Genomic DNA, 27,780 nt, shown 5'->3' on the forward strand with positions numbered 1-27,780 from the left:
GAGCGATCGGCTACTGCGGCGGCGTGGGATGTCCGCGAGGCTAACGCCCGCGGCTCGGCGAGGTCGAGCCCGCCGGCGATGTTCCGGCGAGCGCCCGTCAGCCAGCGGCGGGGAAGCAGTGGTGTCTTTTCAGGTAGTCAGGTCACGTGGCAGACCTAACTTGTCCGGCGGACGCCGATGGTATGGCGCGATGCCCCGCAGGTGCTGGGCTTGCGCTCCATCGGCGCGCGCGAACATCGAGGTGCTCAGGCGGCGAACGTGGTCGTCGAGGCTCTCCATGCGCAGGTCCCTGGAGATGACCGCGTTCCGTACGAAGCGTGGAGCTCCGGCGATGGTGCGGAGCGCTAGCGACTGCTGCGCCCGCAGCGACTTGCGGTCCGTTTCGCTTAGTAACGCGTACCAAGCTGGGGCCGCGTAAGTGAGTCGCGTGCGGACGTACGTCTTGTAGACGCACAGCCTCGTACGGAGATGCAGGTGGGACGCCAGCACTGGGCGCAAGAGAGCCCGTGCGGCGCGCGTCTGCGCGACCACGTTCTTCACGTGGGATCGCATCTTGAGTCCCCTATCGATGGTCACCCCCAGGTATTTAGCCGAGGGCGTCCACTCGATGGTCTCTCCTAAGAGCGATACCCGTGGCGGCGGGGCAGTCCGCCCGAAGGATACCGCCTGAGTCTTCGCCACGTTGACCTTCAGCCTCCAGTCATTCAGCCAAGCGGGAAGTGCATCCAGTGCACGCTGCATTTTGATCGCCGCGTGCGGTCCTTTGATCGACTTTGTTATGAATGCAGCGTCGTCGGCGTACAACGCCAGCATGGCGTCGCCGACCACTGGGATGTCGTCCGTGTATCTGCCATAGCAGACGGGCGACAGGCAGCTTCCCTGAGGCACACCGGCTCGGATGGGGCGCTCCGTGGACAGGGCGTCTTCAACCGCCACTTGAAATCGCCTGTCTTGCAAAAAGGTGGCCACAGTCTTGACTACTCGACGAGGAATAGTAGACGTGGACAGCTTGTAAATGAGCCCGGTGTGCCAGACGCGATCGAACGCCTTCTCCATGTCGAGGAATACTGCAATGCACCGCTCTCGCTTGTTCATGGCGGCAGCGAGATGGTGCAGTACCCTCGAGACTTGGAGCGTGGTGGAGTGTTCGGCACGGAAACCGAACTGTTCGTCGCGTGGCTGAATGTGAGGCGTGATGTGCAGCAACAGCAACTTCTCGAAGACTTTCGAGATCGTCGACAGCAGCGTGATGGGACGGTAGCTCCCAGGCTGCATGATGTTTTTCCCCTGCTTCGGAATCATGATGACTCGGCCGAGCTTCCACGACGATGGGAAGTGCCCGGTGCGGAGTATCCCGTTGAATAGCCGCGTCAACGTCGCGATTGCTCGCGGGGGTAGGTGACGCAGGGCTTCGTTGGTGACTCGATCGGGGCCGGGCGCTTTGCGCAGTTTAGTTCGTCGAATCATCCGAAGGACTTGTCCAGGGGAAAATACGACGGGGTCTTCCGTCGGCGCTATCGGCGACTCGAAGTATGCCTCCAAGTGTCGCTCGATGGCTTCTTCGTGCTGCACATCTGTGGTCGGGTTCGGTGTGAACTGCGTCTCCAGGTGGTCCGCAAAGATCTCCGCTCGGTCCTCGGCACGGTAACGTGGGGTTCCGTCACCGGCCAGGAGAGGCCTAATCGGAGGCGGTTTCCCGGAGAGTCGGCGGCAAAGGCGGTGGATGCCGGACCAGTCATCGCCGGCTCGCTCGATGGTCATATGCCAAGACTCGTCAGCGATAGTTTGTAACGCTTCCGAGATCTTGGCGGCCAGAGCGTTGAGCCGCGTCTTCATGGTCGGGCACCGCTGGTTTTGCCATGTCCGGCGCAGTTTCCTCTTCTCCTCCAGCATCGCTTGGATGTAGGATGGGAGCTGGCGTGGTTTTCGCATGGCTGCAGTGTCGAGTCTGGACTCTCGAAGCGCGGTGGACATAGTCGCGCTGAGGTCCTCGGCGAGTCGGTCGACGTCTGCAGGGCTCTCCACTCTGAAGGACGGCGAATGCTTGGCCATGTGTTCGGCGAAGATTCGCCAGTCCTGGCGATGCTTTGGCGGAGGGAGAAGAGAAGTCATCGGCGTTGTCTTCAGCGTCAAGAGGACTGGTTGGTGGTCGGAGATGAGGTGGTCATCCAGTACGTCTAACGTCGGCGTGGCGGACAAGCCACAGGTGACGGCTATGTCGATGACGTCAGGCGTATATGCTGCGGCGTACGGGTAGTGCGTCGGGACCTCTGGCCCCAGCACCACGTACCCGTGGCGGTCTGCATCGTCCAGGAGGCGTCTGCCGTCCGGACACACGTGGTTGGAGTTCCACGCCGTGTGTTTCGCGTTGAAGTCCCCGGCGATAATCGTGGGCAGTGGCGAGTCCAGCAAGGTGTGGACATCAGTCACTGCGAGGCGATTCGTCGGCGGCTTGTAAAAGGCGAACACACGGGTGGGTTGGCGATCAATGCAGACCTCCACGCCCAGTGCGTAGGTCGTCTGCAGCTGAGGTACTGGCAGCACTTGGTGGATGACATTCCGACGGACCAAAACTGCTAATCCCCGGTAAGCAGTCCCGATCGGCGAGGCGTGGTCCTCCCGGTAGACGTGGTATCCCGAAAAGTTCAACCGGTCTACTGGTCTGAGGTGAGTCTCGTTGATCAGGCCGATGTCCACTCGACGCTGAGACATCAAGTTCTTGAAAAGACGGGCTTTTTGTGACGAAAGCCCGTCGGCATTCCAGAATGCCACACGGAGCTCACTCAGAGCTGCAGAGCTCCATGATGCAGGCGAGGATCAGCGGGGCTGGATCCCGCTGCTCCTGGATTGCCAACAGAACCTGGTGTAGGGTGCCGATGACTTTGGTAAGTCTGGAGTCCAAGTGGCCGGGGGCCGGCTGAGGTGCCGGGCGCGGCGCGCCCTTCCGCTTCGCCTTCGTCTCCCTCGCGGGAGCGGCGACCACGGTGGACTTGGACTGGGCGGCGGGCGGCGCGGGTGCAGCCGCCGTCGGGCACTTGGTGGGAGGCTGTGGCGCGGCGGGAGCCGCGGATGCGGCCGCCGTCGGGCGCTTGGCAGAGGGCTGTGGCGCGGCCGGCGCCGTGTCTTGGCGCGGCTGCGCGCGCTTGCCACGTCTGCGGCGGCGCTTGCGACCCGGTTGCTGCTGTGGCTGGTTGGCGGCAGCCATGAGCGAGCCGGGTGCGTCGGCCTCGGTTGTCGAGGCGGCGGCGGTTCACTTATAAAACATTGGGTATTCTAGTGTACTAGAATTTATAGACAAAGCTCTACCATGTTTAATCCAAGACATACATACAATACATGTTTTAAAATGTGAGGAAAATTTCCAGTGTAGCTCTTCCAGCTTTTCTGTCCTCTGTGCATAGTATAAGAGAGCTTAGCTCTCAAATTCTCAAATCAAATTCAATATCATTGACCTATGCCACAGAGGCCCTAGAGAGTTGGAAGGTCAGATGTCCCAATGTCGATATTCCAAAGGAACGTTCTACACAAAAACTTTGGGATTTGCCATTGGTTCAGCTGACACATTCAAATTTGCTGCAAAATCTTACAAGTGACAGAGATCAAGCCAGGCTCCTAGCATTATCGGAAAAGGAATCTGGGTATTGGCTTCATGCCTTGCCATCCAAAAATCTCGGCACCCTTTTAGATAATGAAAGTTTTCGTGTGGCTCTAGGTCTCAGATTGGGAACACCGCTGTGCCATCAGCACAGATGTCCGTGTGGAAAAGAGGTTGATAAATTTGGAATCCACGGACTCTCTTGCCAAAGGAGCGCTGGTAGGCTATTTAGGCATGGCTCTCTTAACGACACGATCAAAAGGGCTCTTGCCACCATAGACGTTCCTGCGCTCATTGAGCCGGCAGGGATTAGTCGGGATGATGGCAAGAGACCTGATGGATTGACGCTGGTTCCCTGGGAACGGGGACGGGCGCTAATGTGGGACGCAACGTGCGTTGACACATTGGCCCCGTGTCATATCAGGGAGACAGCATCAAGACCGGGAGCCGCAGCAGAAATGGCTGAAAACGGCAAGCGGCGCAAGTATGCCTCTCTTATTGAGAGTTACATTTTTGTTCCGTTTGCCGTGGAGACCCTGGGGCCATGGAGTCTTAGTGCAAAGAAATTTTTACGAGACATTTCACCGCGTTTAATAGCCTCATCGGGTAACAGAAGGGCTGGCTCATTTTTTGCGCAACGGATCAGCCTGGCTGTCCAACGCGGAAATGCAGCCAGTATTCTTGGCACCATTCCACGCGGGCATGATTTGTATAGTAATTAGATAAGGCTAGCTTTAAGTTTTATTGTAATATCCAAGACTACTAGTGCCATCTATGTTTGCACAAGCTTTCACAAAATAACTTTTCTTTTTAGTTTGCAATAGTGAATTGTTTTGTACATAACAGCCAAATTACAAGTGTTTTGAAATGACATGATTTTTTCCTAATGGATATTAATTACCTAATCACTTAAAATGTCCGAAACTTTTTGTTTTTCATTGACCATGTGGCCATCTAGTGACAAGTAGCACAAGTTAATTTAACCGGAAAAAGGAAATGGGTCTTGAAAAGCTCAAAAACTAGTTTGATATTTAATTTATTTAAAAACTTTGGCAAACATTAATAATTTTTCTTAATTTAATTAATTTTTAGAATTATAAAATAACAATAAATTTTAGATTAGACAAATCAAATAAATTGTAGTTCAGTTATATGTACATTTTTGACTAAAAAGTTAGTATTTTCGCAGACTTTCGAAAGTTTTAACTATTTTCTTTTGCAATATTTATTATTTTCATTTTTTCTTATGTTTTTTGTTAAATAGCTGTTTAATGTTATGTTAAATGTTGTTCCAAAAGATGAATACACAATCCACAGGAATATACCATTGGAAATGGGGAGACATTGCCCTAGCTAGAGTTTGCAAAAAAGTTTGCGCAAAAGTACAAGTGGTGAAAAATGAAGATGGACTATTTTATGATGAAAAAGGTATTTTCTATTACCTACAAATCAAACTTCTGGTGCACACTGTGCCCAACTTGCGAAAAGATTATAAAAAGATCTGGTCTACAGTTTGTTTCAGGAAAAAAAACCTCTACTCTACTGTTACATTATCCGTTCTTTTTTATCGCACTGAAAACGAAAGGTTGAATATCGAACCAATTGTGCTGCAGACTATAGCCACTCTTAACCGTCGCGCCTCACTTCGTTCCAGCGAATAGATCGATAAATCAACTACCGCGCAGAACGCAAGTAGGAAAGCAGCAAGATATTTCCAGTGGTTGAAAAATAGGTGTCATATGATCTTCCAACCTCCTTTTCAACTCTAGCTTATGGGTTTTCGTGGAATCCTTTCTTAATGGATACCATATGGATACTAACACCTTTGGAATATTACCAACTATCCCAAGAAGGACACCTAGGTACCATTAGATATGTGATTAATAGAAGAGGCTCATAATCATCGATGATAATTGTATCAATAATCAGTAATGAGGAATATGATGCACAAAAACTTATGTGCTAATGTGCCCCAGCCTAGCACTGGTGGAATTTCTAAAAATCCTTGCTTGGTTGGGGGTCTACATTACAAAGAACACCATGCAAACTTTCAAAATCATAGACTGCAGTTTTTATTTAATTTTTTCTTTTTTCCACCCTTTTTTCCTCCAACATGGTGATCAGAGACTACACTCCCAGCTCTACAGTACAAGTTCTACATTATAAGACACTGCAGTTTGAGCTGTGTTAGATATGTCACTGAGTCAGTACTAATTTTTAAATTAATGTCCCAATATGTTATCTAGTTCTAGGGATAACAGTTGAAGAGAACGGCTTAGCAGTAACAACTGAGCTCTGCTACTATGTGGAGACAGTGCGCACCAAACAGCAGTTGTGGCTGCCGTACACCTGCATGCATCTAGCTGAGCGCTCCAGGCCTTTCTATGGATATGATGATAAAAATCCTGTGACAAAACCTGGTGAACAGACTACTCCTAAAAAGGTAACTAGTAACTACTGGTTTTTGAACAAAGTCTAACAATGAAATGGCGTTTTTTTATTCAAATAAACTTAAACTAGCTTTCTTATACTATAAAGCTGTTAGGTGCAAAAAATAATTTTTGATTTATCTCCAAACAAAATGGTTATTTTCAATAAATGATTATAAAGTTCAACTAAAAACTAACTTAAAATCACAGTTTTTAGTTTGGTCCTACATAGCACTCTTTTTTGAACATTATTAGTTTTTGAAAAATCTCACTAAGTACATGAACATTTTTTGCACTTAACTGTTTTATATTTTTTAGTTAAAGGACAGCTCTAGTTTAGGCTTTTAAATTGTGAATTAAATCTACCACTAGTTTGCAATGCCCTTCCTATGTAGGAAACCAGCCAGAAACTTGGCAGTAAGTAGATCTTTTCAAATACTCAACTTACAATATTATAGTAACAAGTAATTGCAGACACATGCATTTATTTTTTATATGAACAAGTTTATGTTGGTAATAGAATAATCTACTATTACATTGAGCTTATTAATTAACCATTATTATTTAATTAACCAATTATATCTGTTGGTTACGAATTTACCTCTGATTCTGATTGTTTAATCTGCAGAGAAGAAGATATAAGTCAATATAATATATATAAAATAATTTATATTTGTCATTTTTCAATCAACATTGATTTATCAAAGTTTTATCGGTTATATACAACTTGAAAACCTATATTTTGTTGATGTTATTTTATTCAGAAGATGTAACTATTTAGGTACCTATAGTTCGCGACAGGTCGACATGGCAATCGGGATATGAGGCGGGGGGAACTCCCGCACACCCGCACGTAACCCACGCACCCATCCGGGTTAGCGTAGGGGCTGTTCGGGTGTGCGGGGCGTTCCCACCCCGATTGCCATTTGACCTGTCGCAAAATGCCATACCTATAATGCCATTTTTGGTAAGTATCTTCTTACTTTAAAAAACTTTACTTTTGTTAAGAGAAAAATCATAGAAGATCACGTACTACCGCCAAACAAGAAACCTATACAAAATAAGGAACCAGATTCTAATCAATCCTTGGAAAAAATACAGACACCTTGCTTACTCAGATATGGAAGTACTTTCAGAGAGTTTGTTAGAATTGGCAAAGAAAAGGTCTTCGATGATTTCTGCAAGGCTTTTTGCTTTGAAAAGGAGAACAACACAAATATATCAGGTTATATTGAGAATAAAAACGTGACTACAGAGGCTAAATTCGAAATTGATATTAAAAATATTGTGACTGGGCAAGAAGTTGACAATCACCTACATCGGTGCTGGAAGTATGATTATGAACAGAAAGAATTTGATTATAATAGTGACTATGAATCTGAGAAAATGGTTAGTATTAACTTCTTAGTCCTAGACCCAATATATTTGCAATACCTGTTACTCTAAAGTTTGAGCCCATTAGCCTACCAAATTATCACTCCATAATGACTGCAGACTCACTTATAAAATGAATTATAAATACTAAACCTTTTTTACAATGTGTATTAATAATTATTTTCATGAAAAATCTATTATATCTATATGTTTCCTCTTATTATCTATATAATAATATGTATATATAAAAATAAGAGGAAAAATTTGTTTGTTTGCAATCAAATTTTTTTTTTTTAAATATTAATAATTCTTTCTCCTAATAACAACCTGCTTTTTTCAGAATTAACTAGGCTATATATTAAATTATTTATAAAGATATATACCAAATTTCAACACAGTGAAGCGTGAAGCAGATGAAATCATCATTATATATGTATTTAATTAAATTTTTAGGGTATTATTTAATATTATTTTAATACTTATATTATCATAATTATTTCATTATTTTAAATGCTAAGAAATAAAATTATTTTCAGCTATTTGAGTTTAGGAACAGCAGTATACCTCTGACTGTGCATGCACCGTGGTGCTTGGTGTGTGGTGACGCGGACAAGTTGTGGGAGTGTATCAACTGTCCTTCTTCCTACCATATTGCATGCAGGAGGGAATGGCTTGTCAATATTATACGTAAGTTATACTTCAATGAAGAAATTCAACTTATATCAATAAGTTACATTACTATAGTTCGCAACAGGTTGACATGGAAATCGGGGTATAGGGGGGACGTCCCCCCGACGCCCCGCACATCCGCACGTCACTTGCATCGGGTTAGCGCGGGGGCTATGCGGGTGTGCGGGACGTCCCCGACCCGATTGCCATGTCGACCTGTCGCGTGCTATAGATATAGCCCTTCTTCCTTAGTTTTTAGTTTGTTTCAAAAATAAGATAAACAAATCTCGGTAATATTTTGTGACCTTTTGGGGGTTAGGTTTTTCATTTGTATCATGATTTTATTGTCAGCAAGAGCTAGTCATCGAAATAGTTTGATTTAGTGAAGCTTTCAGAACTTAGAAGTTGCTGCTATTTCAAATGATTTATGTGGGCCGATCCCGGCGGCACTGCAATGCCGGGCCGACCCGTGACGGGAGTGGAGCGAGCCCCGAACATCCCGTCGAGTTACAAAAATCAGTTTAATATACTGGTCCCACAGTGTGGGAACTTTCAGATATTAAGCTGAAAAGAACAGATACTACACTTTGATCTTAGCCAAAAGGCCGAGAAGCGATGCCGTAAAACCGCCAACCCGCGAGGGTGATTCATTGCGGACGAATCTCATGAGCGCAATGTAATATTTAGTGATGTTACTCCCAGAGTCATCTGTTCAAGCTATATGAAACTAAGAAACTAAACCATTGTGGTAGGTAAGCTATAAACAAAATGTCAAGCCAGTTGTATACCCGACACGATTGCTGCATAGATGTCGCTATCGTCAAATTATTTATTCCAGAAAATAATATTATGACGGTTCGAAAATACGGCGAAACACTTCGAAAAAAAGGTACGTAGCGCCCCGGCCGCCGTTTGGCTCGTCTTGGCGGGGGCACTGCTGTGCCCCCTGGTGTTGTTGATTGAATTACTTTTTTAAATTAATGAAATTGTTGTTTACACATTTGTAACATGCTCCCTAGGACTATCAACTTAACACCTGACAGTTAATTATAGTGCAAGAGAGTAACTAACTTTTGTCGCATCGCGTCGTCGGTACTCGAGATATTAAGAAAATTTAATTTAAAAAAAAATAAATTAGAACCCAGGGTGGGTTCTAATCATCATTAAATAAGCAAGCCCGAAATATTATATAAGAACTCTTAAAGTTGCAATAAAGTTCGCATTGCAAAACTTCCAGAATTTTGAAGTTGATACCACTGACTTTAGATAGCTATACATAACTGAGTTGATGGTTTTAAAATCATGTTACATTGTGTAAAGTGTAAACACTATTTTAGTAAATTAAAAATTAAGATTGGCGTTAAAATAAAATCAGTGAAAAATTAACCTTATCAGTTCAACATATTTATTTTCTGAAATAATTTGAAGACAGCGACATCTATGCAGCAGTCGTGAGGGGGATACAACTGGCTTGACACCTGGTCCTAGCTTGGTACCACACTGATTCAATAGGTAAGTTCATAGTTTCATATAGCTTGAACAGATGACTCTGGGAGTAACATCACTAAATATTACATTGCGCTCAGGAGATTCGTCCGCAATGAATGACCCTCGCGGGTTGGCGGTTTTATGCCATCGCTTCTCGGCCTTTTGGCTAAGATCAAAGTGTAGTATCTGTTCTTTTCAGCTTAATATCTGAAAGTTCCCACACTGTGGGACCAGTATATTAAACTGATTTTTGTAACTCGACGGGATGTTCGGGGCTCGCTCCACTCCCGTCACGGGTCGGCCCGGCATTGCAGTGCCGCCGGGATCGGCCCACATAAATCATTTGAAATCCTTCAACTATTCATAGTTACTTCACTAGTCACTACTACTACTCAGAGCTTTACATAATTAATCGATCTATAACTATAGGAGCTTTGAACTCTTCAAGAACCATTGTCATTTTGGTCCAATTCCTCAAAATACCCACCAAAGCTAACATTGTTGGGGGATTTTGAGGAATTGGTGCCATATGAAAGCTTTTGGGGTATGTTTTTTGGTACGAATACCTACAAAACAGAAAGCATTAATTATTAAAAAAAATAATTTGTTTAGGTTAATCCGTTTTCGTACTCGATTTCGAATGAAATAAATTATAGGCACCCCAAAAGCTTTCATATGACATAGGTTTGGACTCTGTTGAGGGAGGGCCAAGGTCCATACATTTCTGCCCATGGTCTTTTATGTTTATTTTTTGGGGGCTTGACAACTTTATACCTATTCTGGTGATAGAATCTTTAATTGATCATTGAGCTTTAAATCTTCTCATGTGATTTAGCTACTAAGTCTAGTTAAAAAATAAAAATTAAGCCATTTTATTCGCTTCAGACCGTAGAAGTCCGCCCAGAAATGGCCAAACACAAGTGACGTTAGTAGAGAAAATTCTGTCAGGTACCAGAACAATCACATCTGTCCTCAAGGAAGAGAGGGCAAAAAATATCGCACTGTGCCCTAGTTGCATTTGGGGACCCCGAGTTGGGTAAGTAAATAGTTAAATGCCCATACTGGAAACAATTCAACTTTTAAGATATTAAGCTCTAAGTATGAGGTTGAAACTGTATTTTGATGTTAGCTGTGTGGGCGAAATGCCAACATTACCTATACCTATATATATATTATTTCAAACAAGACGATTCCCGCGACTTCGTCCGCGCGAATTTTGGTTTTTTAAAAATCCCGTGGGAACTCTTTAATTTTCTGAGATAAAGTTGCCTGTCCGTCCCCGGGTTGTAAGCTTACTTGGTACTAAATGTCATCAAAATCGGTTAAACTGTTGGGCCGTGAAAAGCTAGCAGACAGACGGACAGACACACTTTTACATTTATAATATTAGTATGGATTTAACATACCTTTGGACTTTTTACCCGACTATAGTGGTAAAGCCAAAAAGAAGGGTGATTTTAGCAGTCTATGTATGTATATTTTTGTAGGTAGGTATGTATGTTTGTATTTATGTATGTTCAACCGCAACGCTTAAACTACTGAACCGATTGTGATAAATGAGGTGTCAATTGATTCTTTATTATATCTGTGGACCAAAATGATCTTATTCGCAAGTTTTTCTGCATGTTTTGATTGATTTTTCAGCTATGGCGATGTGATTTGGCATAAACTGGACACTTGCTCGTGGTGGCCCGCCAAAGTGCTTACTCCGGGTGCAATACCTACTTGTCTTCTGGCCAGAAACCACTCTTCCCACGAAGTGGCACTCAAGTATTACGGTTAGTATATTGTTTCCAGGTCGAAGATGCCTTTTATGCCAAATAACTTTTATCTGAGGAATAAATTTGACAGTCTTTATACAAAAAAATATCTGAGGAATAAATTTAACGTTTTGGCAGATTTCATGTACATATGATAAAAACGTTAAATTTTTTCCTCAGATAAAAGTTATTTCCCCTTAGTCTAGTAAAAGTTTGTGATTTTCCACATAGCGGAATTTGCATGCGCAGCGACGATAGATTATTTTTGAATATTTATATTCTAACCTAATCTTCTTCATCTGGGATTTTACGATAACATCAAATGTGGTTCAGAACCAAATTTGAGTACCAAAGTCTAAAGTAAGGTTAAATTAGAACATAAATATTCATGTGCCCGGCCGCAGTCAATTTAATATCTCCCGGGCGTTAGCCATATCACTAAGGGGGTTGGCTAACTCCCGGCGTATACCATTTCGCTGCGACATTATATAAGTACTCAATCCAAAAACTCGAACATTTGCATGCCGTGAATTGTGCGAAATGAGTGTGAACCTCTATGAAATCACGCCTTATGAACACGCCCACATTTATGTGCACGATACGTCAAAGGATGGTCTGTGAAAAGGTAGCAGACATACGTACTCGTATACTCTTTCGCATTTTGTAATACAATTTCATTATTTCCAGGTACATTGAACTACTCTTGGGGCGATTGGAGTAAAATTTGTCTATTTCTACCGAAACACACAGGATCTTTAGAAGCTAACGAGAAAATCCTTCGCCAAGCAGTGTTAGATGCTAGTGACGACTACATTGCCGTCTACCTTACATAAAAATCGGCCAAGTGCGAGTCAGACTCGCGCACAGAGGGTTTAATCATGCCGCGAGCTCGACGCACGCTTTTTGACGGCCTCCCTGGCGCTGTGGTCTTATCAGTGGGTGGTCCCGGGTTCGATTCCCGGCAGGGGAAATTTGCAATTTTATTATTTTTATTCTAAAATTCCTCTGGTCTGGTCTGATCTGGTGGGAGGCTTCCGCCGTGGCTAGTTACCACACTACTGGCAAAGCCGTGCCGCAAAGTTATTTAACGTTACGGTACGATGCCGTGTAGAAACCAAAGTGGTACGGGTGTAATAAAAACTGCCATACCCATTCCAGGTTAGTCCGCTTCCATCTTAGACTGCATCATCACTTACCACCAGGTGAGATTGCAGTTAAGAGCTAACTTGTATCTGCATAAAAAAAAAGCTTGCCCGCTACTTACACCGCACCTTAACCGAATATTATCTTAACAGCTTTAAATAGTATTTAAGCATTTTTAGCTGTAAGTGTTTTAAACTGCTACCAAATATTTAGTAAGTATAATTTTAATTGTATCGACGAGTAAATCATAACATACCTAGTTCGTGAGGTAGATAGGTACTATTTAACAAAAATATGTATACTTATTTCAATTTTGGTATTGAATGTTTTATTTTTGTTAAAACTATTTTATTTTGTTATTGTGACTATTTATTGTATTAATACTAATTAGTGTTCATGAGTCAATAAATTATGTAAACCTTTGTGAGAATTAATAAATCTTGTTAAAAATCGTTGTTTTACTTAAATAAAAAAAAAATATAAATGCGAAAATGTGTCTGTCAGTCAGCAGTCTGCTATCTGTTCATGGCCCATCTGTTTAATCGATTTTGACAAAATTTAGTGCATCTTGTTTGCATCCAGAGGACTGACCTAGGCCCATTATCTCGGAAAACAGAGTTCCCCGGGATTTTAAAATTCTAAGTACAAGTGGACGACGACGTCGGGGGCAGCATTTATTTGGTACAGAGATAGCTTGCATTTCGGAGACAGGTAAAGGCTACTTTTTAACCGACTTCCAAAAAGAAGATGGTTCTCAATTCGGCCCATATATATTTTTTTATGTATGTACACCGATTTTTTGAGGTTTCTGGACCAATTTGCTAATTTTTTTATGCCAGAAATTCAGAGTTCCCACGGGATTTTTAAAAACCTAAATCCACGTGCAACAAGTCGCGGGCATCGCCATATAAGCTAAAAAAAAATGAAAGTCTTCTATAAAAATAATACAATCGTACTCACACAAACTTAGCGGTAAATAAAATACTGAATTATACGACAAGTATTTTTTTATTAATCTTCTTTACATAAAAATAATACTTTTTACAAACAACCATTCAGCCAAGAGCCAAGCATATTATTCGTATATTGCGATCCTTTTAAGTTTTACATTCATCTTTGTACTTACATTTACATGAAAATGAAAGTAGTTCCTAATTACTTACAATATTATACAGTAAAACATAGCTAGTACACCACACATAATATTTTATCACAATCTCATCATTTAGTGGTCTATATTATAAATCTAAAGGTCCTAGTGTAACTTTTCGAGTTAAGGAGCCTAGCGTGAATCTGTAATTTAATCATGTAGGCTGAGATAGCAATTAACGACCTCGTTTAGTTTTAAATTCACTTGAGAAAAGTCCTCGCCTTCGCCTAGTCCTTCCAACATTACTCGGCCGGCAATTGCTTTATTTCCGGCCTGGACAGATGTACTATATTAACTCTTCCGGAAAATATTTTATTACTAAAAACAAGAGTAATTGGGTCCTTACTATCCACACGCCAGCAATATCCATCAGGAGCTTACCATGTCTGTCTCGTTTTAACTCTAAGGCGTCTATAGAGCGTACTTTGACTCTGTTCAGACTTCAGACACTGTTAAAACAAGACTGTGCTATATATGTGTATCGCTGGCATAAATATGTCTCGTTCAACTGAAACTTAAGTCTGAGCAATGTCAAAGTACGGTCTATAATAGGTCTCAGCGAGCAAAGTCAAAGTATATTAGGGTTAAAGACATTTATTTCTCACCGGTCCACTTATACCTATTTTTATAGTATAGAAGATCTCAGGCTAGGGCCTCAAAACTTTTCCTAGTCAAATTCAGGTGACTGACAAAATTATATGCAACTAAGCCAACGCTCTGTCAAGTATTGACTGCAAGTTATCATTTAAGGCTGCGAGTTTTAATAGGGTAGTTTTTTTCAATGTAAAGAATCGGTTAGGCTACCCTAGTTAGTAAAATCCATCCATTGGACTTTTTATTTACGAACCCAATTTATATCAACTTCATCAACGTCATGCTAAAAAAAAACCAATATTTATGGTTCATAAAAATATTGTTCATATAAAAAGCATCACAGACAAAAGCGGTCAACATTTTTATAATAATTATAAAATAACATAGTAGTCATGTATAATAAATTGTTATATTATGGTTACTGGTTCACTATTAAACGGGCATTACAATTAAAAAGTCAATCGGTAATATCAATACAAAAAGTACTAAATATTATACATGTAATATCGGTACATTTACTATACTTTGTCCGCGGAAAGAATATACAGGGTGTTTGGTAATTACTAATTAGTATATAATGACGACACGTACCCATGCTACTTTGATCTGATAAATACAATGCTGAAGTAAAATGACGAAATAAAATTATAAAAATTTCCATACAAAATTTTAAATTTTTTTTATGACCAAGTTTTCATGACCCTAATGTGCCCTAACTCACTGAGATCGTTGACCTCGGCCTATCTAAAGATGGCCAACGATCTCAGTGAGTTAGGGCACGTTAGGGTCATGAAAACTTTGACATAATTTTTTTTTTTTTTGAATTTTGTATGGAAATTTTTATAATTTTATTTCGTCATTATACTTCAGCATTGTGTTTATCAGATCAAAGTAGCCTGGGTACGTGTCGTCATTATATACTGATTACCAAACACCCTGTATAGTATAGCGCTCTCTCAGTTACATAATTCCATTCAAATGATAGAGGCAAAAATCTCAGTGGGCGCTACCCATTTTGAGTCACAAACAAACGGAACTACGTTTTTAAATTGAATTTCGAATATGTTTTGAAAACAATTTCGAATGTTTATTGAAAACATGTTTGTGATTGGTTCGTGACTTAAAATGGTCACCCGCCCACTGAGATTTTTGGCTCTATCGTTTGTTTGGAATAATGTAACATAGTGAATGCAACTTCTTTCCGCGGATATAATATACACAAATCCTTTCTAGGGCGAGTGGGTTGTTGTACGCGGGCGATGATCTATCATACTTTGTTTTATTCGAATTATCACTATGCTAAAACAGCCGCGTTCGGCTCTAATTTTAAAATATAATTTCAATATAAATCAATATACATTTCAATAATATTAAATACACCACATAATGCTTGATAGTAACTAATTATTTATTATTAGTGATCAACAGTTTATACATAATATGTACATACTTAAAAATATGGTTTAAAAAATGGATTTATTTTCTAAAACTCTCCCAAGAGCGTCAAATCTTTCTATCCGACCAGGAGTCACACAAAAACTTGAGACCCTTAGGCCTCATATATGAGAGCTTTTTTAACATCCGTTAAAAAAGCGTTCACATAGAACAAATGCATACCCAAGTATCTGTTCACACGACAACGCTTTTTTAACGCGCACAACGTTAATACTCGCCGACGCCGGGTTTTAACGCAACGCTTATAACGCTCGTGTGAATTAGCTCTTTCCACACAAACCTAGTCTGGTTCTCATTTGAATCTATTATATTAGACTCAGTGAAATATTCTAGACACATTTTGAAACAATCACGTGTCTGTCTGTTTTGTCAGATTTTCCTAAATGTAGTTCCAAAGTTTCTCCGAAAGAAAGATTTGTTTACGTAGGTACCTAAATCTTTGAGCCTATAAGCAAACCGTAAAAAATCAACCAAAAATTGTTGCTATTAACTTGCATAATGCATATGTATAAAATTTGCGATTGCGATTTACAAAATCCTAAAGTTTGTAAATTATACAGTAGGAAAAGGCCACATAAAAGTCGTTATAATTTTGCCACATTAAGAGTTGATCCTTTAATAGTGAAAAATAAATTCTGAAACTAAAATTTTTAATGATACGTATTTGAGTTCTGACTATTTTTATTGTGAGAACATAATAAAATTATTTAATAAATAATAATTTACTTATATAACATAAATTCGTAAACATTTAAGAGGCTTTTGAAAGCGATTAAGTAATTGACGTGTTATAAATTCATAACATCGAAAAAAACCTCATCAGAGGAATAAAATTAGCTTTTTTGTACAATTTCAAAGTAATATACTGGTCTTTTTTTTACACCAAACGAGTCTACTAAAAAAATATAATGGTATTAATCTTTAGGTCATAAAAAAATAATAAAATTTGTCTCATATAATATTATCATCGATTCCAGTATTCGTAGTACAGTGCCCGGCGAACAACTTGAGCATTGACGCGATTGGATGGCAATTGGTGAGTGCATGCGATTGGTTGATCAGTCGGCGCGGGTGCACGCGATTGGTTGATACGTCGACTTTCACTTCCTGCATTCGCCAACTTTCTCCCACTACACCAGTTAAGGTCCAAGTTGTTTGCCGGCACTATATAACGGAAGTTCTCTCACGGACGAAATTAATAAAATTTAATTAATCCTATCTGTAATCTGTCGATAAGTTACTTAGCAACATTATTGTTTGCCAAAAATTGTATGTACTTTTTTGACCAACAACATTGTTGCTATCAACAGATTCAGATATATTGATTACTAGCTGATGCCCGGGACTTTGTCTGTTTGGATTAAGGTTTTAAAAATCCCGTGGGAGCTCTTCGATTTTCCGGGATAAAATGTAGCCTATGTCACTCTCCAGGTCTTTAACTACATCCATGCAAAAATCGCGTCAATCCATTGCAACGTTATTAAAGGACAAACCAACAAAGAAGCACACATTCGCATTTATAAAATGGGTAGTGATTAATTTCAGCCGTTAGAGAATGCTTTACTGTAGCTAATTCTGTAGTACACAATCTCTAAACTAAACTAAAATGACAGATCTAAATATTATAATGTAAATAATAACATGTAGGTACTACCACGATTCATACGATCATTTTGAAATATCCGTACTTCGACCCATCTATTCGTCTAAATAAATTGCTATCCCTTTTATAATGCTCCCTGCGCAAACGCATAGCCTGTTGATTTAATTTAAAAATTGTGTTCAACAGAATTACTAACATTCTATGTTTTTATTTAAATGCAAAATGTTAAAATTTTGGTAGAATGTTTAAAATAACAGACTTATGCTAAAGCACACTGGTAACTAAGGGAGTGAAAGTTTACTTGTCAAATATCTCCCCAAGATTTTGTGAACGTCAGGATGGCCGGTGTAGTGCTGGAAAACTAATGAGATATATTCCAAAAAATTGTACCTAAATTGTACTATTTAGTACCTATATAGAAATAATTAGTACCTTCATCAATTAAATAATAAACGAAGTTTCTCATACACCGGCGGTCCTGACGTCAGGTTGGCCGGTATGTTTTTGTATCTTGCATATAGGCTACGATAATCATTCTAAATCTTACATAGAAAATTTGTACCTAATTAGTACCTACCAAAACACCCAACGCACAATGAAAATCTAAATGGGATCCCACACAAAATAATATTATTTCATTTCCGCGCCATACAAAATCATGCAATCGCTCGTTGCTAAGTAAATTCTTCGTGTACTAATTGCTTTTGACAGGTGCCGTGGCATAGCGCATGTCAAATTAAATATCTAAAGCTGTTTCCGTTTCCGTTGTAAACATTTAAAAAAAAAACAGTCAAGCGCGCGTCGGACTCGTACACCAAGACTTCGTGGAGGTTTTTAACAAGTAGGTTTTATATTAATAAAATTCTTAAGTCTATGACAGTGACTGAGGGAAAATCCTATATATCCTACTACTATTATTTTATTATTACTATTATATATATTATCCATACTAATATACTAATAATATTATAAATGCGAAAGTGTGTCTGTCGGTCTGCTACGTTTTCACAGCTAAACCTCTGAACCGATTTTAGTGAAATTTGGTAAAGACTTACCTAGGATACATTTCGGGAAGGACATAGGCTACTTTTTTTCTCGAATGAAACAAACGGCTCCCGCGGGATAGTATACTATCTTTCACGGATTTGTCGTTCAATAGCGCCGTAGCAGAACTATGAATTAATGTCATTTTTGCGTAGACATAGTCGATGTCAGAGGACCTACTAAAAAGTGATATAAGTGACCCTATTTTTTGCAAAGACATAGGCGAGGACCTAATAAGCAATAAAGGCTACTTATTCTCTCGAAAAAAAACAGACAGTTCCCGCAGGATAGCGTGCTATCTTTTACGCATTTATTGTTCAATAACGTATAATAGTATGCTATCCCGCGGGAGCCGTTTGTTTCTTTCGGGAAAAAAGTAGCCTATGTCCTTCCCCGAAATGTATCCTAAGTCTGTACGTAGTCTGTCTGTAGTCCAAATTTCACTAGAATCGGTTCAGTGGTTTAGCCGTGAAAAGGTTGCAGACAGACATACTACCTTTCGCATTTATATTATTATTAGCCGATGCCTGTGACTTTGTTCGCGTGGGTATAGGTTTTTTAAAATCCCGTAGGAACTCTTTAACTTTCCGGGATAAAAGTTACCTATGTATTAATCTAGGGTATAATCTATCTCCATTCTAAATTTCAGCCGAATCCGTTCTGTAGTTTTCGCGTTAAAGAGTAACAAACACACACATACACACGAACTTTCGCCTTTATAATATTAGTGTGATTAGTATGGATAGTAATAATAATATAATAGTAGTAGGATATAGGATTTTCCCTCAGTCACTGTCATAGACTTAAGAATTTTATTAATATAAAACCTACTTGTTGAAAACCTCCACGAAGTCTTGGTGTACGTGTCCGACGCGCGCTTGACTGTTTTTTTTAAATGTTTACAACGGAAACGGAAACAGCTTTAGATATTTAATTTGACATGCGCTATGCCACGGCACCTGTCAAAAGCAATTAGTACTCGAAGAATTTACTTAGCAACGCGCGATTGCATGATTTTGTATGGCGCGGAAATGAAATAATATTATTTTGTGTGGGATCCCATTTAGATTTTCATTGTGCGTTGGGTGTTTTGGTAGGTACTAATTAGGTACAAATTTTCTATGTAAGATTTAGAATGATTATCGTAGCCTATATGCAAGATACAAAAACATACCGGCCAACCTGACGTCAGGACCGCCGGTGTATGAGAAACTTCGTTTATTATTTAATTGATGAAGGTACTAATTATTTCTATATAGGTACTAAATAGTACAATTTTTTGGAATATATCTCATTAGTTTTCCAGCACTACACCGGCCATCCTGACGTTCACAATTTTTTCCAGTATTTATACAGGTTGGTCATAAAAAGTATGACATTCGATGTCCATTCATGAACCTCCTGTAATTCTTAAGATAAACTTAGTATACAACGTAATATATTACAGTTTACATACAATATTGTCGCTTACAGTAAAATCGTCTAAGTCAACTCTACTACAGTGCGACAAGGATCATTTGACACTTGAATAACATTGCCAGGGGGGTGTAGTTGTAGAACAAAGGCTGCCAGCAATTAGGATAGAATTTTAGGGAATATATTGAAAATGACAATGTTGACAATCAAGACAATTTTATCTAATTTTAACTGCATGATAAATTGGGAAAGCCATCCCTGTTTCCACATAGGGAAAAAATAATAAAAACTTGCAACCTATCATGTATACTTACCAAGTGCTAAATATAGTGTAGTGCTATATGCAGACAATTTATGCTATAATTATTATTATCAGGATATATCGTGTTATGTTTAAGGAATGGCTCTAATGTTAAAAAAACACAGTGAAATTCAGATTTTTACTTAGCGTGACACTTCACAAGATGTCGGCGTTAGTTCCGATTTTGGCCACGCGCCAAAAGATCCTTGTCGCGTTGTATCTATTTATCTATCTATTCACCAGGACCGATCACTAGCGCACTCACAGCAAAGAACAGGAACACTAATCCACCGATTATCGTAACTGGAAAGATAAAAGATAATATTTTAAACTTTGTCTTTCGACTATCTTATTACGTGACCGATACGAGCGAGGATATTGATCCAAAAATATTCAAGAAAACTTTTATCTCGCCATTGAAAAACGGCTTCAAGTTCAGAGTAAATAGGAATCTTCTGGGCAAGCGCACTCCATCAGGCTGCATCATCAGTTGCTAACAGGTCTGATTGCAGCCAAGCGCTAGTCTACAAATAAAAAAAGGACAGATTTGACTCTGAAAGTCTTAGTCCACTTGGAGTATTTACATGGGTTTATTAATGAAAGGTGGCTAATTATTATTGTGTTGTACCCGACGTTGTTTAGATGACCACTCTATGGTCTTATTAGTGGGAGGTCCCGGGTTCGATTCCGGGTAGCGGCAGGGACAGTTCGGAATTTTATGATTCCTAAATTTTCTCTGGTCTGGTCTGGTGGGAAGCATCAACCGTGGCTAAGCTAACTCGCTTCCATCTTAGATGACATCATCACTTACTCTGTATAATTAAAAATAAATTAAAGTTCGTATTTCCCGTCACTTACTTAAATAACCTCCTAAATATCTTCAAGGGAAGGGCAAATTTGCATCTAGACAAGCGCGCTCCAATCTAGACATCATTGCTTTTATTAAGCATGATTGTCATCAAGCTCAAGCCTATCTTGCTATAAAAAATAACTCACCAGTCCTCACGGATATCTTCTGCGCAACCATCCTCCCTCCTATTACAGCAAGCCCCGTACAAAGAGCATGACCTAATGATCCACCAACAACCACCCCCACGGCGTTTTCTCTCGTCGCCAGCACCACTGTCGCGAGCTGGGACCTGTCTCCCCATTCCGCCAAAAACGTCAAAGATGCAGCCTGCAGCAGCACCTTTAGCATCGCGTTTCGTTTTTTCCTTTTATTCTCCGCTTGGCCTTGTTCTAACATGTCTAGAGTCTCTTCTTTTTCTTCCTGGAAATATGAGAATAACCACTGTGAGTGTTATCGAAAAATTTTAGCGCATGGGAAAATAATGTAAATGAATTTCGTGGGCTGATTGGATTATTGACGTAAATTTTGCTAACGTACTTGAAAACGTTGAAAATGATACAGCTCTGTTAATTACATTTGAATACCAAAACAGTGTTTAATTCGCTAAGATAAGAACGTAGCAAAAAGTTGTTTTCGGCGTAAGTACCTAACTGCCGTGTTTTGCGATGTAATTTTTTTACCGATGCCTAATTATTACTAACTCTAGTATTTAATCAAGTTTGCATTCTTTTTAAATTAAAATAAAACATAATAAAATAAATAATAATAATAAATACAATCTAGTTATACTGTATTTATTATACGACGTCAATTTTCTAATCGGCCCATGAGACTACCTACTATTATAGTTGGTACAAAATATCTAACATGCATACTACGAGTATATGCTTATCTATTTGAATGCGTATCGTCTTGGTAATAAACTAACGTGATATAAATAGGTGATGGACATGAGTGTAGTTTATAGTTTCTGACAAGGATGGGTATTCCGTAATATTTGTACCTACTATATAGGCTTAATGCGCGTACATTATCACATCATAAAAAGCGCAGTTTAGCGAGCAACCGCAAAGTATACCTGTTTACTAAGATCAATAATACCTGACAAACGTATTATATATCATACTATGTACATTGTATATGACCACAAACTTGGAATACCTATAGATGGCGCATTTTCATTAAATAGTAAAAAGGTATACTCTATCCACGAAAACAAGTTAGTTGGCTCTCTCTGTTACGTAATCCCATACAAACGATAGAGTTTGTAAAATAGTTTGTAAGCTGTGACCAAACAAACGAACATTTTTTGGGTTTTTCTTTCATGTTCTAGCTCGGAATAGAAATACATATTTCATACACCTAAAGTATGTTCATGATTATGTACGGAACCCAAAAAAAGCGAGGCCAGACTCGCACTTGAGCAGTTTTTTTGTTAACACTACACTTCAAGGAAATTTCTAAATCATTTTAAATACATATCAAAAATTGCGGAACCGACAATTTTTGTTATTTATTTAAAATTATTTAAGTATATTTTTCGACCTAATTCAACACGTTTAATGTTAGATTAAAAAAAATTGGTTGTCTGTAAAGTCGGTTTACTGACGATAGTTGAACGTGACAACAAAGGCCGATTGTGCTTCTTTGTCGCTCGTTCCGCTCTCTCGCTAGCACTTCAAGCCTTACATGGAACGCCTCAGAGCGAGGTAACGCCGCATGAGTCATGTTTTTCGTGCGTGCAGCCGGCTCTATCGAATTATAAGACGTTGTCACGTCAATAAAAGTGGATTCGGTCCACTTTTATTTTACAAATACTTCGATCTAATACGTCTTTTCCACGATCTTATGTTAAGTAGATGATTTATGACATCAGTTCGGCGTCTATCGAGATATCTGAAAGTGTAAAAGCGCTCATGTCAAACCGCGAGCGCGTTGTTTACCTACCTTATGTACCTTAGTGAATTCGTAATACCCTACCAAAGTGGTAGTCCATGAATAACAGATATATCAGCATCTTTTTTCAAAGGCAACGCGAATAACCAAAAATATATTTGGCAGTGCGAAAATAGTCGATTGACGTCAGTTACTTTTTTGCAGATACTTTGAAACAACATACTCGTACATTACGTCAGTAGCCGGCCTTCCTTTGCAAGTGGAAAATAGATAAGGCAGATTGACTGTGAACGGATGGTCGCGAGACGGCCGATTTGAATGGGCCATTTTTAGAAAATAGATGATTTTACTCGTATAAACTGTTGTGACGTGTAAACTAGTATGCAATCAAATCGACTGAGCATATCACTCTACCTGGTTTAATACCGGAATCCGTATCGCAAGAGTAGCGTCTAACTAATTAAAGTTAAGTACTGTATTATATTAAACAAAAATGTAACTAATTTTTATTAATTGCTATGGATTGACCATGTCGGATAGTCAATAGGTGCTTATCCTTTATCAATGTCGGTGGCATAAGAGTCAAATACCCTACCAGTATCTTCTTAAATCCAAAATCCTTAGATGATAAGCGAGGATACTATTATTAAGGGTATGACGATCAGGAACTAAAATTATGATGTGTATCGATATTGGCGTGAACATTAATATACTATCCTAGAATAATAATAAATCCACATGCTAAGCACATAATTTTTTTTTACATTTAAAATATTTAGGTGTACAAAAAATTTATATTGGTGTTTATAAAATATCAATGACGTTTGCTGCCACCTAACTTATACAATTAAATGTTGCTGTCTGTTGTAATCGCATCGAATAATTCAAATAAACTGCAAAAAAGTCGCGAGATATTTTTAGCAATTCTGTAACACAAGGTTTTATAAGTTTGTGTACACGCACTGGCAGTTTAAAATGTGCTCGGGTAAACACTACGGGTTTATTATTAACTAGCCTAGGTTTTTCAAAATCCCGTGGGAACTCTTTGATTTTCCGGGATAAAAGTAGCCTATGTGCTAATCCAGGATATTATCTATCTCCATTCCAAATTTCAGCCAAATCCGTCAAGTAGTTTTTGTGTGAAGGAGTAACAAACATACATACACACATACACACAAACTTTCGCCTTTATAATATTAGTGTGATATTGTGATTCAATGCGATGTGGCGTGGTATAATTGATTCAATTCAATCTTTTTGACAGCTCAGAAGTGAGCTGCAAGAGCGGAGTGATCCAAAATATGTCTTTGCGTCGCGATTTGTGACTAACTTCTTAACCGCCAATAAATTAGAATCCGTACTTTAATGAAAAGTCGCCAAATAAAATAGGTGGGTCCTAACTTCTAATCTATATCCATCCATACTAATATTATAAATGCGAAAATGTGTCTGTCTGTCTGTCTGCTAGCTTTTCACGGCCCAACAGTTAAACCAATTTTGATGAACGGTACACAATTAGCTTACATCCCGGGGAAGGACATAGGCTACGTTTTATCCCGGAAAAACAAAAAGTTCCCACAGGATTCTCAAAGTTCTATACGTTTAACCGATTTATATGTAGTTCATAGGCAGCTTGCGTCCCGGTAATTGACATAGGCAACTTTTATCCCGGAAAATCGAAGAGTTCCCACGGGATTTATAAAAACCTAAATGCACGCGGACAAAGTCGCGGGCATCATCTAGTCTCAGATAGTAAGAAAAACTAGACTGTTATCTAGATTTATAGCTTGAAATTTCAAAGCGCTGGTCAAATTAATATCATTGAAATCGAGGATTAAAAAATTTCAAACAAAATCGTACGCGTAAGCCTTCAAACACGCGCATGCAGATTTAGTATCACACATAATTTTGATGACATCTTACTTCTTAGAGCGTAACCCTTAACAGGGCTCTCTCCGTCACTCGTTTCATACAATCGTAGTTCCAATTTCATTTGAATATTAAGCAACCAAAGTCCATGAAATTTTGCAGACATATTCTAGAAACTAATATCTGTGTCTGTGGTGTTTTAGATTTTTCTAAAAATATGTAGTTTTAAAATTACAGGGGCTCAAAGATTTGTATGAAAATTCTAAAGACCGCGTTACTTTGAAACCGAATATTTTAACAGAAATCTGGAAAACCACAGACATAGATATTAGTTTCTAGAATATGTCTGCAAAATTTCATGGACTTTGGTTGCTTAGTATTCAAATGAAATTGGAACTACGATTGTATGAAACGAGTGGAAACGAGTGACGGAGAGAGCCCTCTTAAGCATCAGTGAGAAATTATCTGAAAACCGAGTTGGGCTCGCTCACGAAGGGTTCTGTACCATCTTACTAGAAATAACACTTTTAATTGTTTTTAATGACGTAACGACAAATTCACGGTTATTGAATTTTTCCCTTGACTTGTGTTTTGATAGTGTCAACTGCTAAATTTCATGATTCTAGGTCAACGGGAATCACCCTATAGGTTTTGATTACCTTGACCAGTCTTGACAGACACGACAGACAAACAGATAGACAACGAAGTAGTCTTAGTGGTAATAAGAGTTTATTTTTCTCTGGAGATACGGAACCTCTATAAACGATTATTAGATTTAGTTAGCAGCATCTGATACGTCGCACAACTTGATTAACAAATGAATAATTAATAATGTATAGTGTGAGAGGCGACAGCAAAACCGCCAAATTACTTTATACGATACAAAACTAATCGTAAACTTTACTAATCGATACATCAAAATGGGAGATAAAAATGCAATGTTACAATACAATGATACAATGGAGCGCATACAATTAAATATAATACGACTTACAAAGTACCTACATTAACGACAAGTTTGACCAAAAATATCAAGACAAAAGGACTTAAATTCACTAATTACAACTGAGAATAGTCTCATTAAATTACGATTTTTGGTCAAACTTCAATATTACGTCAAATATTTAATGATTCAAATGCTGAATTCCTTTGCAATATTCAAAAATATAAGCTGATATTCAAAGGCAGAAGTGAAGTGATCTGTGCAACGAAACCTAAAAAAAGCTAAGCTAAAAGAAAAAAAACTAATGTGTCATTCGTACTGCCAGGCATAATGACGTAAGATCACCCTCAACGATTCAGATTCTGTCGAGGGTCCCGCTTGGGGCTCCTCTGGTGTCCTAGGGGCTTCTACGTCTGGAGTTTGGGAAGGCCCAGGACTTTGAGACCTTTCTGACCGCTCTGACGTCGTTCCGTCTTCGGGCGATCTCGATCGCTCTTTTGGTGAGCCCTGCATGATGTTACACGGCTTCAATCCAATTAAAACCCCCAAAATATCCTTTACGATATTAAAACATATTCTAGGTACTTTTTTTTATAAAAAATTAAATAACTGTTTCTCAGTGGGAATTACAACTACTAAATTCATGAAATACATTAGACAAATAAATAACCTAAGGAAACGCTTGTTACACATTAACGAGACAAAATAATATAGCTAAAAAAGGAATTCAACATTTGGTAAGTAACTAATATTAAAATTCTTATCGCTCTATCAGATTTTTTAGGCAAACACTTCACTTTACTCGTGTCAGACAAAACTATTTCAAACCAAAACCTATCTAGGGACAGGGTACAATCGTTTCGATGGTTGACGAAGGATCAAGATTAGATAGTAAAATAAGTGCTTTTTATTCTGGGTTTCATGATCGCTATCAATATCAGAAGCACGTACGAGTTATCAGATGAAGATATGAATTGAATGATTGCAAATCGTTTTCTATTTTAAGTGAGAAAATATTCTAACCCTAAAAAAACATTGTTGAATAAATTAATGATCTTAAATTCTTTTAAAAGTTTTCACTAACCAACAAATATATCACTAAGATAATGTGGAATTATTAAACAAAATATCCATACCTGATCTTCTCTTCTTTTTAATTCGTGCTGCACCTCCTCCAGTTCCTCTTGCCCTTCATTCGGGTCCATCTTCCACCCGTCTCTTAACATTTTCAAACCGAATATCGCGAACAGTGCAGCACTAATGTAATGCGTATACACCCTCGGTATCACCGTTGCCACCCATCCAAAGGCCGCGGAAAGAACCGTCATGAAGACCAAGGCAGATATTGCTCCGGCAAAAACTATTATTCTGGGATGTTTCATAGCCATAATGGCTGCAATGAAAAATGTCTTATCACCGAGCTCCGACACGACGACTACGGATATGGAAGCGATGAATCCTTGCAAAAAACTGCCCTGGACTGCTGCCCTCTGTAAGCAGAATAAAAAGAAAATTAGGTGATGGTAATTTGTTCAATTCGATCAGGTATTCCTGAAATTTGAATATACGCTTAATAATCAGCCAGGATTTTATATATACTGTTATTATAATACATATAGTAAATACTAGCTGATGCACGCGACTACGTTCGCGTGGATGTAGATTTTTCAAAAATCCCGTGGGAACTCTTTGATTTTCCGGGATAAAAAGTAGCCTATGTGGTAATCCAGGGTACAATCTATCTCCATTCTAAATTTTAACCCAATCCGTCCAGTAGTTTTTGCGTGAAGGGGTAACAAACATACACATAGACACACACATACACACAAACTTTCGTCTTTATAATATTAGTGTGAAGTGTGATTAGTGTGATATCCACGGTTAACATATAATTCATCATGCTCATTGGATTTTTATCATTGAAATCATCAAATTATTTACTATCGTTTGAAATTAGTGAGAGTAAAATAGATTCGGCATTTATTTCTTGTCTATGAACACTTGTCCGGAGAAGCAAGCTCTCCAAATCGCTAAAAGAGAGATTTTGACTGCTTAAAAAGGTCTTGACATAGAAAGAGGTCGTCTCACGTATGTGCATGCATGCATAAATTCTAATAGCTTAGAATAATAATATATTCAACGTTCACAAGGTGGCATACGACCTCAGCACGTGCTTTATGTTATTGTTTCTTTCTAAATAC

At 39.2% G+C, this 27,780-nt stretch overlaps 2 protein-coding genes and 2 non-coding genes across 9 annotated transcripts in view; 2 read left to right on the plus strand and 2 right to left on the minus strand.

The window, feature by feature from the left end:
• The first annotated feature begins 4,649 nt into the window (after positions 1 to 4,649).
• LOC123865159 lies at positions 4,650 to 12,330 on the plus strand. Of its 2 annotated transcripts, XM_045906027.1 has the most exons (8): positions 4,650 to 4,768; positions 4,894 to 5,023; positions 5,842 to 6,038; positions 7,033 to 7,413; positions 7,935 to 8,085; positions 10,441 to 10,591; positions 11,200 to 11,333; positions 12,003 to 12,330. In XM_045906027.1, exons 2-8 carry the CDS (start codon positions 4,894 to 4,896, stop codon positions 12,146 to 12,148), a joined length of 1,290 nt encoding a protein of 429 aa, XP_045761983.1. In that variant the 5' UTR covers positions 4,650 to 4,768; the 3' UTR covers positions 12,149 to 12,330. The 2 variants fall into 2 exon arrangements, with proteins under 2 accessions (XP_045761983.1, XP_045761982.1); XM_045906026.1 differs by lacking the exon at positions 4,650 to 4,768 and having other exon boundaries at positions 4,792 to 5,023.
• Positions 8,492 to 8,684, minus strand: LOC123865826. Its single transcript, XR_006796050.1, has one exon. It is a non-coding gene; the product is annotated as a U2 spliceosomal RNA (small nuclear RNA).
• LOC123865827 lies at positions 9,702 to 9,894 on the plus strand. The gene has a single exon (XR_006796051.1). It is a non-coding gene; the product is annotated as a U2 spliceosomal RNA (small nuclear RNA).
• Positions 12,331 to 19,647: 7,317 nt separating the features above from the next.
• LOC123865166 (transmembrane protein 165) overlaps positions 19,648 to 27,780 on the minus strand; it is a 28,895-nt gene continuing 20,762 nt past the window's right edge. For 2 of the 5 annotated variants that reach the window (XM_045906039.1, XM_045906035.1), the window contains 3 exons: positions 26,716 to 27,069; positions 21,018 to 21,291; positions 19,648 to 20,324 (listed from right to left, as the gene is read on the minus strand). In XM_045906039.1, the coding sequence (XP_045761995.1) occupies positions 20,254 to 20,324; positions 21,018 to 21,291; positions 26,716 to 27,069 (699 nt within the window). In that variant the 3' untranslated portion in view covers positions 19,648 to 20,253. Of the gene's footprint in view, positions 20,325 to 21,017; positions 21,292 to 25,924; positions 26,087 to 26,715; positions 27,070 to 27,780 lie in introns of all 5 variants that reach the window. The other 3 variants (XM_045906040.1, XM_045906037.1, XM_045906036.1) reach the window with 3 other exon arrangements.

This window comes from Maniola jurtina, chromosome 5 (genome assembly GCF_905333055.1).
Source record: "Maniola jurtina chromosome 5, ilManJurt1.1, whole genome shotgun sequence".
In the NCBI taxonomy this organism is placed as follows: Eukaryota; Metazoa; Arthropoda; class Insecta; order Lepidoptera; family Nymphalidae; genus Maniola; species Maniola jurtina.